At 45.6% G+C, this 13,038-nt stretch overlaps 1 protein-coding gene across 1 annotated transcript in view; it reads left to right on the top strand.

The window, feature by feature from the left end:
• pepd (peptidase D) overlaps positions 1 to 13,038 on the top strand; it is a 157,134-nt gene that overhangs the window by 102,699 nt on the left and 41,397 nt on the right. Inside the window, exons 9-10 of the mRNA XM_048605938.1 lie at positions 355 to 423; positions 4,598 to 4,675. Coding sequence (XP_048461895.1) covers positions 355 to 423; positions 4,598 to 4,675 — 147 coding nt within the window. The remainder of the gene's footprint in view (positions 1 to 354; positions 424 to 4,597; positions 4,676 to 13,038) is intronic.

The following is a 13,038-nucleotide window of genomic DNA, read 5'->3' as shown; positions in this document are numbered from 1 at the left end:
AGCAGGAAAGCTGACGTTTCGTCTAGGCCCAAAACGTCAGCCTTCCTGCTCCTATGATGCTGCTTGGCCTGCTGTGTTCATCCAGCTCTACACCTTGTTATCTCAGATTTTCCAGCATCTGCAGTTCCTACTATTTCTGATGCAGGTAGCTGCCTTAAAGGTAAACCCTGTTTCTCTCCATAGAGGATCTCTGACATTGACAGTGTTTATTCTAAACCTCTCCCATCCTACAGCAGATAGACAACTCCTGTTTGTGGTTGGATAACTCTGGGAAAGACGGTCAAAGGGGGAGCAGCGGGAGCGTTGCTGTGGAAGTTTTAATGATTGTGAATGGTGTGTTTTGTTTCCCTGCAGTCTATTTGAACACTATTGCTATACTCGAGGAGGGATGCGTCACACTTCATACACGTGTATATGTGGCAGGTAAGAATCTGTCTGAAATGCTGCGTTACTCGGAAAGTTCCTCCGTGTCTATTGGAGGACGGGCGTTGAGGCTGTGCTGCACTGTCAGATGGCAGGCACCTACGGGGGCATCCAGGCCAGAGCTCTACACACCTACGGGATCTAACCAAGGCTCAGTGCCTCTGGAATACAATTTCTTTTTAGTTCCAGCACCTTTTTCGATTGGATAGACTTTTTTGATGACTTATTTTTATTCAAGTGGGATGGCGTCACTGCCTGGACCATTTATTGCCCGTCCCTCGCTGCCCTTGAGAAGGTGGGGGTGAGCTGCCTTCTTGAGCCGCTGCAGTCCATGTGCTGTGGATTGACCCACAATGCCCTTGGGGAGGGAATTCCAGGATTGTGACCCAGTGACAGTGAAGGAATGGCGATATATTTCCAAGTCAGGATGGTGAGTGCTTGGAGGGGAACTTGCAGGGGTTGGTGTTCCCATGTATCTGCTGCCCTTGTCCTTCTAGATGGAAGTGGTCGTGGGTTTGGAAGGTGCAGCCTGTGGATCTTTGGTGAATTTCTGCAGTGCATCTTGTAGATAGTACACACTGCTGCTACTGAGTGTGGGTGGTGGGGTGGGGGGGAATGGATGCTTTTGGATGTGGAACCAATCAAGTGGTTGCTTTGTCCTAGATGGTGACATGCATCTTCCTATGTGTCAGGTATGACTCCAACCAGCAGAAATTTTGCCCTGTGATACCCATTGATTCCAGTTTTACTCGGGATCCTTGATGCCACACTTGGTCAAATGTAGCTTTGATATCAAGGGCTGTCGCTCTTTTGAATCATGTTTGAACCAAGGCTGTAATGAGGTCAGGAGATGAGTGGCCCTGGTGGAACCAAACTGAGCCGGTTACTGAGCAGGTTATTTCTGAGCAGGTGCTGCTTGATAGCACTGTTGGTGACACCTTCCATCACTTTACTGATGATCGGGAGGAGACTGATGGGGCGGGAATTTGGCTGGGTTGGATTTGTCTCTGGATTAACAGTCCAACAGTAATACCACTCGGCCATTGCCTCCCACTGTGGCCATTGCATTTCCTCTGAGAGTGGCCCTGGTGGAACCCAAACTGGGCGTCACTGAGCAGGTTATTGCTGAGCAGGTGCTGCTTGATAACACTGTTACTGACACCTTCCATCACTTTACCAATGATTGAGAGTAGACTGATGGAACAGTAATTGGTCAGGTTGGATTTGTCCTGCTTTTTATGTACAGGACATATCTGGGCAATTTTCCACATTCTTGGGCAGATACCAGTGTTGTAACTGTACTGGAACAGCTTGGCTCGGGGAGCGGCAAGTTCTGGAGCACAAGTATTCAGTACTATTGCCAGAATGTTGTCAGGGCCGGTAGCCTTTGCAGTATCCAGTGTCTCCAACCGTTTCTTGATATCACGTGAAGTGAACTGAATTGGCTGAAGACTAGTATCAGTGCTGCTGGGGAACCACTGGAGGACGCAGAGATGGATCATCCACTCGGCACTCCTGGCTGAAGATTGCTGTGAATACTTCAGCCTTCTCTTTTGCACTGATGTGCTGGGCTCTTCCATCATTGAGGATGGGGATATTTGTGGAGCCTCCTCCTTCAGTGAGTTGTTTAATTGTCCACCACCATTCACCACTGGATGCAGAGCTTAGATCTGATCGGTTGGTTGTGGGATCACTTAGCTCTGTCTGTCGCTTGCTGCTTATGCAGTTGGCATGCAAATAGTCCTGTTTGGTAGCTTCACCAGGTTGAATGCTCCTTTTCAGGTATGCCTGGTTCTGCCCCTGGTATGCCCTCCTGCATTCACTGTCAAACCAGGGTGTCACCCTGGTTCAATGGAAATAGTTGCGTGGGGCCATGAAGTTACAGATTGTCCTGGCCCACAGTGCCTCATGGATGCCCAGTCTTGGGTTTGCTAGATTTGTCCCATTTAGCACGGTGATAGTGCCACACAACACAATGGAAGTTATTCTCAATGTGAAAGCAGGACTTTGTCTCCACACTTACTGATACTGTCATGGACGAATGCATCTGCAGCTGGCAGGTTAGTAAGGATGAGGTCAAGTATGTTTTTGTAGCTGTGCAGTGTTTAGGAATTTGTGTAGCTGGGCATCCTTGCCATTAAGGAGTATTTGTGTTGATGATTATCAGATTCACCTCCCAGTTGTTGGAACCGTGCTGTGGGATTCTGTCTATTAGTATTTCAGCTCACCTCCCCTGCTTAGTGCTGGTGCCCATGGTCCTTTTGCACCACCAGGTGCTGCACTGATGGAGTGTCAAGCTGTCCCTCCCTGCTCTGGTCCTGTATATCCGCTGTCCCTCCATGCTGGAACCCAGCAGCAGCAGCAGAATCCACTGATGTGGAGGATGTAACGTGAGCCTGAAGTCACTGTAGTCAGAGTTCAGGCTCGAGGGCTGTGGGAGAAAGATCCTCCTTCTGTAGCTGCTGTTGAGTTTGATTAAAACAGTTCAGAATGCAAAAGGGAGGAGGTAATGAGAGGTGGACCCACAGGTAACAGAGTCACAGTAGTATGAAGAAAGATAGACTGAATTTGTGTCCCTCCTTTTGAAACCCCTGTATCTCCCATGCTGTCTCACCAATGAAGTGGTGTGTTTACAGTTTAATCACTGTTTGTATTGTTGCAGCTAACCAGTGCACAGCAAGCTCCCACTAGCAACCCAAGAATACCAATCTGCTTTCTCAATGATGATTGGTTAGTCACTGTGTGTGTGTGTGAGAGAGAGAGAGGCAGTGTGAACAGTGTTCGTTCTGACATGGAAGGCCTTGGGGCCAGTGCATCTCCAGAGAGCTGAGCACAATCGTCAGGCTGACTCCAGTGTAGTATTGAGGGATGCTGCACTATTGGAGGTTTCAGATGAGACTTTCAATTGAGACTCCACCTGAAATCAATGGGCATGAAAGATGCTGTGGCACTGATTGAAGGCCAATGGAGGGATTAGACCTGGTGACCAGAAATTATAAAAAGACCGAGGCTCCTTCGACAGCACCTTCCCAATCCATAAACTCTACCATCTAGAATCTGGACCAGGGCAGCAGATACATGGGAACACCACCCCCTGCAAGTTCCTCTCCAAGCCACTCACCATCCTGACTTGGAAAAGTATCGCCGTTCCTTCACTGTCGCTGGGTCAAAATCGTGGAATGCCCTCCCTAAGGGCCTTGTGGGTCTACCTACAACACCGGTTCAAGAAGATAGCCCACCATCATCTTTTCCAGAGCACTGAGGATTGGACAATAAAGGCTGGCCCAGACAGATGTTAACGTTTAATAGTGAATGCAGTGGGATGTAACAAACAACTCTACAAGTTAAGTGATCCTAATTAACACGTTTATCAGCAATTATTTATATATATGTTAAGTGTATATTAATCAGTGAATATGTATTGACGAGTCTCATGGTCTTTCGCCCATTGGGGTCCCCACTTTATAACGGCTGGTCTGGAGAACTCCACGTTCCTGGCACCGTTCGCAATCCTATTCCAGTGTGAAGTCCAACAGCAAGTAACACGTGTTGACAACTGGTCTCACTGTCTTCTTACAATCGCAAATCCTGTTGGGCAAAGGCCCTGATATTAATACTGTTCGGAATCTAAGAGTACATGCTGTATCACCATTTCATTGTACTTTCCAGACATTCCTTTATACAGAAAAACACCTCCAGGTCGCTCTGTATGATAGCCCAGCAGGACAGTTCTCAGGGACAGTTTAGTGTCAAATGGTTACCTCTCAGTCAAAAACGGGCTGTTTTTGCATTAGGCCGTACTTTTCCACTTTATTTTGTTGTCATGTCTAGTTAACCCATGATTAATCCTTAATGGTCTGATTTGAAGTTAGCATTTTTAATCTCTCCGCTACACCAGTGACATCTACATCCTGCGAATGGATTTTAAAAATAAGGTTGCCTGCTTATTGCTAAAGAGTTGTTTGTGGAAGCTTGCTGTGCTTACATCGCCAGCTATACTTCATCTGTTATGGTAGTGACTACACTTCAAGAATACTGAACTGGTTGCAGGAGCTTTGGGGCAGCCAAAAGTTCTTTAAAGTCCTGTATAAATACAGTTTTCCTTCACTTACTGAACCATAATAAGAGAATAGTCAGTCCTTTGCTGCAGTTCATTGTGTTTTTTACATTTCAGTGGGGTAAATTCTGCTGTCCTACATTATGGACATGCTGGAGCTCCAAATGAGAAGACCGTTCAGGATGGAGACATGTGGTAAGAACTGTTTAATTTCTTCTTCTTTTCCCCTTGACTCTGCACTTTGTATCCTAAAGCTGTAACCTCTTCCTTGGTATGGATGAGCTTAGCAGCTGTATCCTTTGCAAATATTGTCCAGAATGTGGTGTCCTGAAGACAAGCCTTATATTCCCCTCACTCGACAGGGGTATGCACGCTTAGGACGAGGATCCAAACACATTTATACTAAACCTTTCATCATTGGACCCCAACTCAAACCAGAACACACTGTGAGAGTCAGGGATGGAGCTGAGGCTTTCGCAACCTTTAAGTCAATGTTTGGTTCGTTCACTCTGTGTTTTGAAAAAAAAAATTGACTCACACATCTCCTTTAAATTTTACCCCTCCCACCCTAAACCTATGCTGCGAAGTTTTCAACATTTCCATACTGGGAAAAGGACTCCGACTATCCGCCTGTCCATGCCTCTCATAATTTTATATAATTCTATCAAATTAACCCTCAGCCTCTGACACTGTAGTGAAAACAATCCAAGTTTGTCCAACCTTCCCTATAGCTAATCCAGACAACATCCTAGTAAACCTCTTTTGCACCCTCTCCAAAGCCTCCACATCTAACCTGCATGGTGGTGACCAGAATTGCACATAATACTCCAAATATGGCCTAACTAATGTGTTATACAGCTGCAACATGACTTGTCCTGACTGATGAAGACAAGCAAGCTGTATGCCTTCTTTGCCACCTTATCCATTTGTGTTACCACTTTCAGGGAGCTAAGGACTTAGAGTCATACAGCATGGAAACAGACCCTTTGGCCCAACTTGTCCATGCCAATCAAGTTTCCCAAACTAAACTAGACCTACTTGCCTGCATTTGGCCCATATCTCTCTTAAACCTTTACTATTCACCCAAGATCCATTTGTATATCAATGCCCCTCAGGGTCTGGCCATTTACAGTTTGCTTTCTTGTTGCATTTGACCTCCTAAAATGCATCACCTCATGCTTGTGCAGATTAAATTCCATCTGCCATTTTTACCCCTAATTTCAACTGATCTATATCCTTCTGTATCCTTTGACAACCTTCCTCACTGTCCACAACTCCACCAATTTCATGTCATCTGTAAACTTACTGATCAGACCACCGATGTTTTCATTCAAATCACTTACAAAAATTACAAACAACAGAGTTCCCAGCACTGATCCTGTGGAACAACAGTGGCCACAGACCTCCAGTCAGAAAAGCACCCTTCCACAACATTTCTGAAGAAGGGTCCAGACCCGAAACGTCAGCTTTCCTGCTCCTCTGATGTTGCTTGGCCTGCTGTGTTCATCCAGCTCTACATCTTCCACAACTACCCTCTGTTTTCTATGACCAAACCATTTTTTTATTCAATTTACCAACTCACCATGGATCCCATATGAGCTTGTCTTTGATATTCCTATATTGGCAATCATCTGCAAAGTGGTATGAATCATTTATGGAGGAGTCAATGATTTCTGCTAATTTTGATAGCTTCAATTAAACTTTGTTTAGTCTGTATTGGAGTTTCTTTGTGAACTGAAATAGGAAATGAAGACTTTAATTACATCACTGTACATTGCAGTTTGTCCTGCAATACCTTGCCTGGTGAGAATGATGTTAGCACTACCACCGTCATGAATGCTGATAACTGATCTGGTCCTTGCCTGGATTCTCATTGAGATCTCCCACAATCCAGTATCTGCTGAACCCATCAGCACCAACCTCCTGATTAGACAGCAAGGTGCAGGGCTGGATGAACACAGCAGGCCAAGCAGCATCATAGGAGCAGAGAGGCTGACGTTTCGGGCCTAGACCCTTCATCAGAAAAGGGGGAGGGGAAGGGGGTTTTGAAATAAATAGGGAGAGAGTGGGAGGCGGATAGAAGAGGGATAGAGGAGAGGATAGGTGGAGAGGAAACAAACAGGTCGAAGAGGCGGGGATGGGGCCAGGAAAGGTGAGTGTAGGTAGGGAGTTAGGAAGGGGATAGGTCAGTCCAGGGAGGACGGACAGGTCAAGGGGGCGGGATGAGGTTGGTCGGTAGGAGATGGAGGTGCGGCTTGAGGTGGGAGGAGGGGATAGGTGGGAGGAAGAACAGGTTAGGGAGGCAGGGACGAGCTGGACTGGTTTTGGGATGCGGTGGGGGGAGGGGAGATTTTGAAACTTGTGAAATCCACATTGATACCATTGGGCTGCAGGGTTCCCAAGCGGAATATGAGTTGCTGTTCCTGCAACCTTCGGGTGGCATCGTTGTGGCACTGCAGGAGGCCCAGGATGGACATGTCGTCTGAGGAATGGGAGGGGGAGTTGAAATGGTTCGCGACTGGGAGGTGCAGTTGTTTGTTGCGAGCCCTGCACCTTGTTGTCTCGGATTCTCCAGCATCTGCAGTTCCTACTATTCCTGATTAGACAGCCTGGCCAGGGCCCTCCACATCTTCCTGAGAGTTTGGTAAAGTTAAGGCTTTTCCAATGTTGAGGTACTCTGGTGTAGTTTATGATGACTGAAATATTCCTGTACTTCCCACCTATTCCTGCTGTTATGCTGGTGTCCTCTCTTAGATGTTTATTCTTTGCTGTGATTTCCGAGTTAGGGAAACTTCGTACTCCCTCTGGTTGGTTGATTTCTTCTACTTGCTGAGCAGCGCATGGATGTCCTTCCTCACTTGTTAGCTTTCCTGTTCCAAGGTTTGATACCGAGATCATCCCTTAAAGCCTGCTACTCGCTGGCCCCTACCACCATCCAGCTTCATACCTTGTATTTTCCCCAGTTCTGGGTTCAGATCACTGGGCCAGCCACTTGGTTTACTGTCACCATTTTACAGGCCTGACCACTGTTGCTATCATGTAGTAATGCATGATCTAACCTTAAAGTAATTGCAACAGGCTTTGTTGAAAATATCTATAAACAGATGAAGATACGAGAGGACAACCTACCTGGAGCCCAGCAGACACTGGCTCCAATTCCATCTGATCTGTTCTCCTGATGACCCAGCTCCTTATGCCCAATAACTATAGGAGCTAACTTTTACCACAGTAGAAGTTGGTTCATCCCCATTTCCTTTAGAAGTGACTGAACATTGTGATGGCATAGTTTGATTGGCATTGCATCCACAAACTCCCTCCACCACTGATGCTCAGTAGCAGCAGAGCGTACCATTTACAAGATGCACTGCAGAAATGCAGCAGATACATGGGAACACCACCCCCTGCAAGTTCCCCTCCAAGCCACTCACCATCCTGACTTGGAAATATATCACTGTTCGTTCACTGTCGCTGGGTCAAAATCCTGGAATTGCCTCCCTAAGAGCATTGTGGGTCAACCTACAGCTCGTAGACACAGCAGTTCAAGAAGGCAGCTGACCACCACCTTCTCACAGGCAACTACAGCTGGGCAATAAATGCTGGCCCATCCAGCAAATCCCACACCCCAGGAATGAATAAAAGAAAATGTGTTAGACACACTGTTATCCCAAAAACCACTTACTCGCCTAACATCAGTCCCAGACCTCTGTATAAATTTATATTTTGTTTACACTGACCGCTTTAATGTTCTTTGCTAGATAATCATTTCACAGCTCATTTATTCATTGCTCCCCACCCCCAGCCTCGTGGATTTCTCTTGTATTTGTTAATTGTCCCTATGGGCAACAGTATCCTCTGGTTAACTTTAACGAATCTTTTTGCAATCTTGAAACTTCAATTGTTTCATCGCCACAACTCATTCCAAAGAAAACAGTCCAAGTTCCTGTTTGTCTGTAAAATATAGACTTGTATCGTGCTAAATTAACTTTTCTCTAACTTTACACTGGGTGTCTAAGGTAAAAATGCAGGTTTTGAGGGAACCCAGTTTAGTGATTCCATAACAAGGAAAGGACATGAGTTCAAATCCCAACAAAGCAGTTCAACACAAAATCCAGAAATTAAAAATCTGATGTTAATAAGTGTGACTGCTGAGATGTTGAATTTTCATGAAAACCCAGTTGCTCCTCGAGGGAGGGAAGTCTATCGTCCTTCCCCACTCTGGGCCCATGTATGACTCCATTCCCACATGGCTGACCCATGACAGCTCTGAGAGTGGCCTAGCAAGCAGTCCGTTGTTTTAATCAGTTGTTACATGCCTTATTTCACAAGGTGACCCACAGGGTAATTACCAACAGGCAATTCTCATATCCTGAGAATGAGAAATGTTTGAAAAAAGCACACAGAATGTGCCAGGACGTGCAGATATCTGGATATCAGATACAAATAGAATTTGTGTTTGGCATGAGACCTTTCTAACCATTTTAGAATACACACAAGGAGTGCTGGGCCCTTGCTGTGTCAAAGCCAAAGATAAGCCTTTGAGGACTGCACCGTTTCTAGTGGCTAAGTGACACACAGAGGCAAAGAGAGCTTTCACATCATAAGATCATAAGATCATAAGACACAGGATCAGAAGTTGGCCATTCCATCTATTCAGTCTGTTTCACATTCAATGAGATTGTGACTAGTCTGCTACTCTTCAACTCCACTCTCCTACCTTTTCCCATTGTCCTTGATTCCTTTACTGATTAAAAGTCTGCCTATCTCAGCCTTGAATATACTTAATGATCTAACCTTGACAGCCTTTTGCAGTAAAGAATTCTATAGATTCATTATCACGGTCCTCTGAGAGAAGAAATTCCTCCTCATCAGTGTCTTAAATGGTTTACCATTTATTAAAGACTATCCTCTCTGGTTCTAGACTCTTCCACAAGGGGAAACAGCGTTTCCACATCTACTCTGTCAAGTCCCTTAAGGATCTTGTATGTTTCAAGAGGGTCACCTTTCATAAACACCAATGAGTACAGGCCCAGCCTACACAACCTCTCCTCATAAGACAGTCCCTCCATACCCAGGATCAGCCGAGTGAATCTTCTCTGGACTGTCTCCAATGTCAGTCCATGTTTCCTTACATAAGGAGCCCAAAACTGTTCACGGTTTTCCAGCTGTGGTCTGACTAGTACCATGTGTAGTTTTAGCAAACACTCCCTACATTTATACTTCATTCCCTTTGGAATAAAGGCCAACATTCCCTTTGCCCTCCCTGTCACCTGCTAAACTTCAATGCTAGCTTTTTATGATTCATGGCTGAAGACTCCCAAATCACTCTGCTCCTTGGCTGTCTGCAGCCTTTTTCCATTTAAATAATATCCAGCTCCTCCTATTCTTCCTGTCAAAGTGCATAACCTCACCTTTACCCCTCCATTATGTTTCATCTGCTGAATTTTTGCCCACTTGATGGGGTTGTGGGTGGCAATGAGGAGGGTTTAGAGGAGTGGGGGAAAGAGCTAGTGGAGAGATATTTGGGGAGGGGACAGGGGTGATGGAGAGGAGGGTGGGAGGGGATGGAGTGGTGGTGAGGAGGTATGTTACATTGGGACCAAAGACGAAGCTATTTCTGACCACTGATATTAAACATTGTCAGTTCAGCTCCTGTGCTTTGGTGATAGAAGAAGTTCCCTGTTTCAGCCTGTTTGCAAGCAGATCTGTTAGTGAGCCTTGTATTTGAGTGAGCCTCTCACTTCAGAGTCAGAAGGTTCAAGTCCCCCTTGAAGCTGTAATCCAAACTTACATTACATGACAGTACTGTGGGAGTGCCGTGCTGTCTGTACTTCAGCTGACACCTTAAATGGCTCCTCAGATGGCTATGAAAGATTATTTAAGTTAGAGTAGGGCAATTGTTTACCCAGGTCCTCACCAATACATGTCTCTCGACTAACCTCACAACAGCCATTACCTGGTCATTTTCGTTTTGCTGTCTGTAGGAGTTTTCTGTGAGCACATTGATTGATATGCTTCCTAAATCACAACATTGTTCCACCCTGAGAGTTACTTCATTGACTGGAAAGTGCTTTGAGATGTCTCACAGTAGAAACCATTATATAAATCCAGGTCTTTCCATTTAAGGTCCTTCTGTTGCTGAGCTGTTGGTGTTTCTGGTGTTCACATCAGCGTGTGTATTTGTGGGGAGCAGGGTGTAAATGGAAATGTTTGTGTATTAGGGAAGGGTGAGGACTGGATTGGTTGCTGTGAGATCATGCGTTGTAGGTTGGGGCAGGGGAGGAGATGCTGGAGTCGTGTTGGGAAGAGGAGTTTGCGTGACTGGAAAACTGGCTATCTATTGTGACAAGTCAGTGATGATTTACATTTACATTTTCATTATTGAAAACATTTTCAGTCCATTTGACTTTCATTTTCCTGTTTGTCTCTGGAGAAAAGGCTATCAGTATGAGATATCAGCCCTGCCTCTGGACACTCCTGTGTTTCATTTTCATTCTCAATCTCTCTCTCTGATCTCTGACACGATTGATGAGTGATTCAGGATTTTTTCTGTAAGACTGCAATCTGAGTTCTCAGAAACCCTATGCAGCTTTAAGTTCATGTCAGTCAGAACAGCCCAAATGTGAGACCTGTTTCAACTTGCACTCGAGATCGGAGAATAAGATCTAGGATGACGTTGCAGATGGTGTCTCAGATGACGTTCAGCTCAGGCCTATTCTGCTGTCTCACATCCCATGAATGAATAAAAACAAATTTAAAAATCAAAAGATTGTGTCTGGGCAGAATTACCCTGAACACACACAGATATCACTGCCTGGTTGGGCACAGTGTGCCCAAAAGTACATTGAGTCGTATGCACCAGTTAACTTCCCATGTTTTTCCAAAGCTGCAAATATCTCCTTGTACCTTCTCCTCCTCTTTCAAAGTGGTGTCCAGTAGTCTCATTTTCAGGCTATAGTCTAAATAAAAGATGTCTGTCCTAATAGCAAGATGCCACAAGTACACAAGACCAACAGCTTTTTGGCGATGGTACTTGTGGGTGGACTATTGGTCAGCAGAGTTGGCAAATTCCCTGCTCCCCGCTTTCTACAGAAATTGCATCATTGTGTCTACAGGCTAATGGGGTGTCCTAGTTGAATAATCTGGATCTGAACAACAGTGGTGGGGTGGGAAGGGACTGCAGTTGTATACCAGTGACACTTGCTGCAGGATGCATGGGGCTGGTACCCTGGTAAGGATGACCAGACTTGGCTACATCCGCACTGTCGAGCATCATTTAATGTTCGTTGACTGGGCTTATTACCAACTAAACCACGGCTGACTCTATTCTAGTGCGAAACATTCTCAAATCCTTCCACGGTTTAACTGTGCCTGTGTCACTGTGGCTGACTATGTTGCTTCTGAGTTAGACAGCTGAGAGTTGTCTCTGGACATCGGATCACAGAATTTCAGAGGACTGATACTCCCGTACAGTGCTCAGTGAGTGCTACGCTGCCACAGGTGCTGTCTTTTCAAGGAAATGTTAAACTGGGGACCTGTCTGACCACTTTGGAAGATATAAATGGTAATATTTCAGAAAGATTAGGGTATTTATCCCTCTGGTGATGAAGATATCCATAAATGATGTAGATGAGAATGTGGGTTTGGGGGCAGGGGCAGGGGGAGGGGGGAGTGATTAGTGAACTTATGGATGGCACAAAGATTGGCCAAGGAAGAAGCTGTTAGGTTACAACAGGGTGTAAATGGGAAAAAGATCAAATGGACAAATCATTGGGAGGTCCAAACAAAAGATGTGTCTGTTACAACAGCAAGATCCCACATGTACACAAATGTGAGGTGATGCCCTTTGGAAGAAGGAACAGACAAAGGGAGTAGTCAATGAATGGCCGGGCACAGGAAGCTCAGGAAAAGAGGGATTTTGGGGAGCTTGTCCACAGATCCCTGAAGATGGCCAGGCAGGTTAATAGGGGAGTTAAGGCAGAAGTGACACATGCCTTTATTAATTGAGGCGTAGATTATAAGAGCAGGAAGGTGATGTTGGAGCTGGACTGGACTTTGGTGAGGCCACAGCTGGAGTACTGTGTGCAGTTCTGGTCCCCACATTGTAGGAAGGATGTGATTGCACAGGAGGAGGTACAGAGGAGATTCATCAGGATGTTGAAAAACGTTTTCACCCAGATGGTGGTGGGGGGGTGGAATGCACTGCCTGGGAGAGATGTTGAGGTAGGAAACCTTTTAAGAATTGCTTGGATGAGCATTTATGCATGAACCGAAAGAAAGACTTCTGAGACCTCTGCACTTCTCTCTTTAGGATGTGTGGCACACTCTATTGGTATTTTTGCCTTCAGCTGCCAGGGCCTTGAGCTGTGTGTTTCCCTCCTTCATCTCTCTGTCTCTGTGTCCTGCAATCTTTCTCTCTCTGTCTTTCTTTCTCTCTCTGTCTTTCTCTCTCTCTCTTTCTTTCTCTCTCTCTTTTTCTCTTTCTCTCTTTCCCCCACCCCGTGTGTGTCTCTTTCTCTCTCTCTCCCTCTCTCTCTCTCTCTTTCTCTCTCCCTCTCTCT

The sequence above is a fragment of the Rhincodon typus genome, chromosome 15 (genome assembly GCF_021869965.1).
Source record: "Rhincodon typus isolate 14 chromosome 15, sRhiTyp1.1, whole genome shotgun sequence".
Classification (NCBI taxonomy): Eukaryota; Metazoa; Chordata; class Chondrichthyes; order Orectolobiformes; family Rhincodontidae; genus Rhincodon; species Rhincodon typus.
This window is presented reverse-complemented; position numbering and strand designations above follow the sequence as displayed.